General features: G+C 52.5%; 1 protein-coding gene across 4 annotated transcripts; it reads left to right on the top strand.

The window, feature by feature from the left end:
- Positions 1–549: 549 nt before the first annotated feature.
- PRR15 (proline rich 15) lies at positions 550–4368 on the top strand. Of its 4 annotated transcripts, none has more exons than XM_017881359.1 (2): positions 550–1438; positions 3260–4368. In XM_017881359.1, exon 2 carries the CDS (start codon positions 3400–3402, stop codon positions 3787–3789), a length of 390 nt encoding a protein of 129 aa, XP_017736848.1. In that variant the 5' UTR covers positions 550–1438; positions 3260–3399; the 3' UTR covers positions 3790–4368. The 4 variants fall into 4 exon arrangements, with proteins under 4 accessions (XP_017736848.1, XP_017736845.1, XP_017736849.1 ...); XM_017881356.1 differs by having other exon boundaries at positions 3255–4368; XM_017881360.1 differs by lacking the exon at positions 550–1438 and adding an exon at positions 1449–2823.
- The last annotated feature ends 1017 nt before the right edge of the window (positions 4369–5385 follow it).

The following is a 5385-nucleotide window of genomic DNA, read 5'->3' as shown; positions in this document are numbered from 1 at the left end:
AAAATAGTTTTTTGAAAGAGAAGAACATCCTGGAAGATGAAGCAAGCTGCACCTCTGCTTTCATTAGTGAAAATGCCCTGTGCCAATATCTTTATGTCAAACTAATAAGAAGTACTGTTATGTGACCAGGAGTGCAATCCCCTGGTTCACTTCCTGCAGTAGCTCTGGGCTGGATTTACACTGCCCTCGTGGGGTGGCTGTCCATGGACTTCCAGGCCTGAAAGAAGGAAATTCACATCCTCACTGAGTCGTGTTAAGAGTTCCAGATGGGCAGGTTGTGGTGGGTAAGACCGTGAAAGCTAGAGTCAGGCCCCCTGGGTTCCAACCCTGCTCTGCCACCTACCAGACAGGCAACCCTGAGCAACCATTTTCCCGTGTTAGGGTTTCCTCGCCTGTCGAGTGAGAATAATAATAATAATAATAATAATAATAATAATAATACCAACTACCTCCTAAGGTTGCTGTGAGAAATAAATGACTTAATCCACAGAAAGAGCCTGCAACGGCGCCTGGCTGGCACACAGCGGACTTGTTAATAACTTTACAGCCTTTCAACTAAGAGCGCCTGAAACTCACGAACATTTTGCTCGGGTGTGGATTCGCTCCCGTGAGTTACAAAACTTGGGATCCCGGGACCCGGAAAGCAAGGGGGAAAATAAACCGGGAAGGGGCCAAGGGAGAGCTGCTGCGGCAACTTTCACCCAGCAGAGCCCACCTACCGCCTCGGCCTCAGGTCTCCGCCGTTTCTTCTCAAGGAGTCGGTCGGGGGAGCGGCGCTGCACAGCTTTTCTCCAATCAAACACCTCAAGGCTGGCGCCTGATCCAATCTCCTCCCCTGGAGGGCGGGAACGCGAAGTTCCTACCTGCACCTGTGGCAGCGGTGACCGCCTCCTGGGTTATTTTCTTTTCTCCCCCAGCTGCTCCAGCCTTCTGGTTTCCCGAATCACTTGGTAAATAACCAGCAGGTGGGCAGATGTCTTTTCTGCGTTCCTACGGACGCGCAGGCAAGTTCGATGCGCCAGAGTGAACAGCCAGGGTCCCATCTCTCAGCCGGCTCCCGGGCGGTGCTAGCAGGGAAGAGGGACGCGCCGGCGTATGAAACACTACTAGCCCGGAAAGCCGGCCTGGACCTTCACCCCGGGCAGCGAGTCTGGCAGCCCCTCGCCGCCGCCCCCTCCGACCTGAACAGACTGCGCTGCGAGCCCCGGGCTTCCGCCGCAGGGCAGAGAAATTGGAGGTGCTCGAGGAGACCAGCAGCAGCACTTGATTTAGCTGGGCTGCGGGAATTCCGACCTGTACACTTTCCAGAAGCCTGACCTCTCCAAGTCTGCGCCCAGGGACTCGAGCCCCGGCTTCCAGGCTAATCCAAGCGCGCCCCCTCGGTGCTGTCGGCCAAGTTCACCGCGCGGGGCCTCGGGGTCCTGTGAAGCCAGAGCAGGTGAGCGACTGGGGGTGGTTCGGCGTCCGCCGAGAGAGAGCCTGGCGCCGGGGGTCACCCTGGGGTGCTGCCTGGTACCTCCCAGGTACCCGCCTCCCGGCGCCCTGAGAGGCGGAAAACCACTGACGCTCTAGAACTCCGTTTTCTGTGCTTTTGCGTAATTTGCCATCTTTTCCTTGCGCAATTCGTACAAAGCCCTTCCGTGCTCACAAAGTTGATAATTGTGAAAAAGAAATTGTAGGTTAGAGGAGAGAAAGCAGCATCAGGACACCTTACCACCACTGTTAGTAAATGACTTGGGGGTAGGGGTTGCTTTTCCGATCTGCAAAGTAGGAGGGAATGGGATGTTCGCAGAAGCAGTTGCTAATTGTGCCTGAGGGCGTGGGTGCCTTTTGTACCGAAAGAACTTTTGGCCGATTTTTCTTGTATTGTTTTCAAGTCGCTGCCCGAGTGTGTCCTCAGGGCATCCTGGGGAGGAGCTGGTGCAGCGGTTTCGGGGCGCAGCCGAGGCCGCCCCGCCGCCTCCAGTAGGCGATCAGACTTCCTCTCCCTGGCGGTTCCGGGAAGAGAACCTCCTACAACAAACACCGCCGAAGTTTCCCTATCCAGCGCATTCGCCAATCCCAGGAGCGCCCGGCGCGTGGGCTGGGAAGGAGCCGAGCGGAAACCTGGAAGTGAGCCGCGGCGCAGGCGAATCCTGCGCGTTGCTGGTAGCAGCGCCCAAGAGACCCCGCACAGAAAGTGGGCTGAGAGTCTTGCTTGCTGTACCAGCACCTAAGTGCTCAGAAGCGGCCTTTCGCTTCGCAGAGCGGGGGTGGGGGCGTCTTAGAAGCTTGGGGAAGAAGCACGTTGTTTCGGAGTTCCTAGTTGCGTTCTTTCTCCTTGGGAGGAGGGAATTGCACAAGGAAAAGAAGAGAAGCCTTTACTTTGTAACTGGAATTCTCCCGAGTTGAGCTGCGTCGTACAGACTCGCTGCATATTTTAATACAAAACTAAGGGAAGAGGCCATTTGATGCCGCTTGGCTTCATCTCAACCGTCAGCCGGGGTGACTTCAAAAGACGCAAGATTGGGCTCTGGGGAATAAAAGGAAGAATTAGGATGGCGGTTTTCAAGGGAAGTTTAGTCTAGACATGCTTCTTTGAAAGTCACAAGGCAGAAGTGGTCAAAAGCAGAATTTAAAAGAACCAAAACAAAAATATCATAAGCTTGTCCTTCTCTCCTACTGGGATGTAAATTCTCCTAAGTATCTCATCGAAAAGGACTGGGACGAAAGTCGACGGGAGCAAATCTTGCAGGGAAATTTGACTGTTTGACAATGGACTAATTAATACTCACCGTTCACCTGTAGAGAGGATGCACTTGGTTTCCAGCGCCCTCCTCCCAGGTGCTCATCCAAAGGGAGGCCGCCCTGGGCCGGATGGGTCACCTTTGGGCATCCATCTACAGTCAAGCAGTGTGGACAGGGCAGGTCATTTTCCCTCTCGAGACGGGTTGATCCAGAGGGCTGGGTACCTCCCCTGGGTCCCCCGTGCATGCTGACCACTGCACTGCACTTGCCCCGAAGGCAAGGCAAAGGTTGAAGCCAAAGAGTTCAAGGCTCAGCCTGGAGACCAGATGATGGTGCCCTGAAAGACACTTCCGCCAGCACCCTACGGGACGCCGTGGCGTCTAACTCTAATGTGGGCTACGTGGCTACGGGATTGGGTCTCTCCACCCTAGCCGATCCGGTGCCAGACAGCACAAGGGAGAGGAAATGGGACTGGGGGGCACATGACTTCAACCAACGCAGTAACCAAGTTTTGTTTTCTTCCCCAGCACAGGCCGCTGCCTCAGCATCCACCCCGCAGCCCACGTGTGGCAAGCCGGGGAAGGGGGGGAGTGAACTGCCGGAGACCACGTGGAGGGAGGGGCCGCCTTGGCCCTTCCATCTGGGTGCCGGGAGCCCCTAGGCCCTCCGGCCATGGCCGACAGCGGCAGTGCGGGCAGCTCGGGCCCCTGGTGGAAATCGCTCACGAACAGCAGAAAGAAAAGCAAGGAAGCTGCAGTGGGGGTGCAGCCTCCCGCCCAGCCCGCTCCGGGGGAGCCCACGCCACCTGCGCCGCCCAGCCCGGACTGCACCAGCAGCTCCCGGGAGAATCAGCACCCCAATCTCCTCGGGGGCGCCGGCGAGCCCCCCAAACCAGACAAGTTATACGGGGACAAATCCGGCAGCAGCCGCCGCAATTTGAAGATCTCGCGCTCCGGCCGCTTTAAGGAGAAGAGGAAAGTGCGCGCCACGCTGCTCCCCGAGGCGGGCAGGTCCCCGGAGGAGGCGGACTTCCCTGGTGACCCCCACGAGGACAAGCAATAGCCCCAATAGCCTTCGCGCTCCAAGACTGTCTACCCAGCACTACCCCAAGCCCCCAGTTCCAAACCCGAGACTTCAGGCCCGCCCCCTCACGTGTTGTCTCATTCCACCAAATTCAGAATATTTACACAATGCCTTCATGATTTTATTTTTCTGGAAATTGAAGTGTCAATTGGGTTCTCAATATTTCATGACTCCAAGGATGCATTAAATATTTATTTGTGGTAAGAGAAGATACCTGCCGCGGAGGAGGGTGGCATAATTATTTTTTCAAAAAGCTATTCTGGGACCCTGGCCCCCTGGCTTCTGTCACAACTCAGCTTGAACTCTGTAGCCTCTCAAATGAAGAAGGTGGCTGTTATTTAGGACTCTGTGGAAAGCAAATCACAGTGCTGTTTTTAATGCCTGAGAAATGCACTTTAGGGGTACCTCCGTAGACGTATACCTTAAGTGAAGGAGTGGGGGAGGAAGAAGCATTCTTAAGTAGAAGCATTTTAAGGTAAGGCAGGATTGCTTTTAATGTTAAACTACAAAACTGTACCGTCTATTTTAGTCTGGACTATTAAAACCCTTGCACTGTAAGACTTAAGGTGACTTTTGTATTTTTTCCATTCCAAGACTGAAACCCATCGTATTTAAAAGCAGGCATGCAAAGTCCGAGGTGAGAGTTAATCATTTGCCACAACATAACAGTGATTATTGGAAAGCGGCAGGGAAGAGAATATTTCTGGAAACCAGCAACACCCGGACTGGAACCTGTTAGCCAGATATCCCTATTTATCAGCCAAATTCAAGGAAGGGAGAGAGGTACCAATTCATTATTCCTAAATTCAGTGCATTTTCATAGACTGTAGTAAGTTACAATGCTAGTAATACATCCCTTTCGGTATCTATTGTTAAACTACGACTGTCTAAAATTAAAAAAACAAGGCCAGGTGCGGTGGCTCACGCCTGTAATCCCAGCACTTTGGGAGGCCTAGGCAGGTGGATCAACTGAGGTCAGGAGTTGAAGACCAGCCTGACCAACAAGGTGAAACCCTGTCGCTACTAAAAATACAAAAATTAGCTGGGCGTGGTGGCAGGCACCTGTAGTCCCAGCTACTTGGGAGGCTGAGACAGGAGAATTGCTTGAACCTGGGAGGTGGAGGTTGCAGTGAGTTGAGATCGTGCCACTGCACTCCAGCCTGGGCAACTGAGCGAGACTCCATCTCAAAAAAAAAAAAAGACTGAACTCTGTGCAGCTAAAGAGGTGGGGATTTTCCCCCACCCCTTTGCTTTAAAAGCTTATTTCTTTAAAGTATGCATTTATCTAGTTTCAGACCCTTTAGATCTACCAACCTGAAGATTCTTAACAAAAATCTGTTTGCTTTTATTATGAACTTCAAGAAAAAGAGTAAACGAATACCATTTGCTTTGAGAAAATTACAAGAGAGTTATTGTAGTCGTTAAGAGGCACTGGGATCTTTTCCCACCACAATGCAGTTCATTTATAAACACCTAGAAATGCATGGCAGGGAAATTATATTGATCAAAGTGTATACCTTTGTAGATAATGACAAGCAGGAACTTAATTATAGCTTCTCGATTTTTATTTGTAGA

Source organism: Rhinopithecus bieti, unplaced genomic scaffold (genome assembly GCF_001698545.2).
Source record: "Rhinopithecus bieti isolate Rb0 unplaced genomic scaffold, ASM169854v2 scaffold_13174, whole genome shotgun sequence".
NCBI lineage: Eukaryota > Metazoa > Chordata > Mammalia > Primates > Cercopithecidae > Rhinopithecus > Rhinopithecus bieti.
The sequence above is the reverse complement of the archived record's forward strand: the minus strand, read 5'-3'. Positions and strand labels throughout refer to the sequence as shown.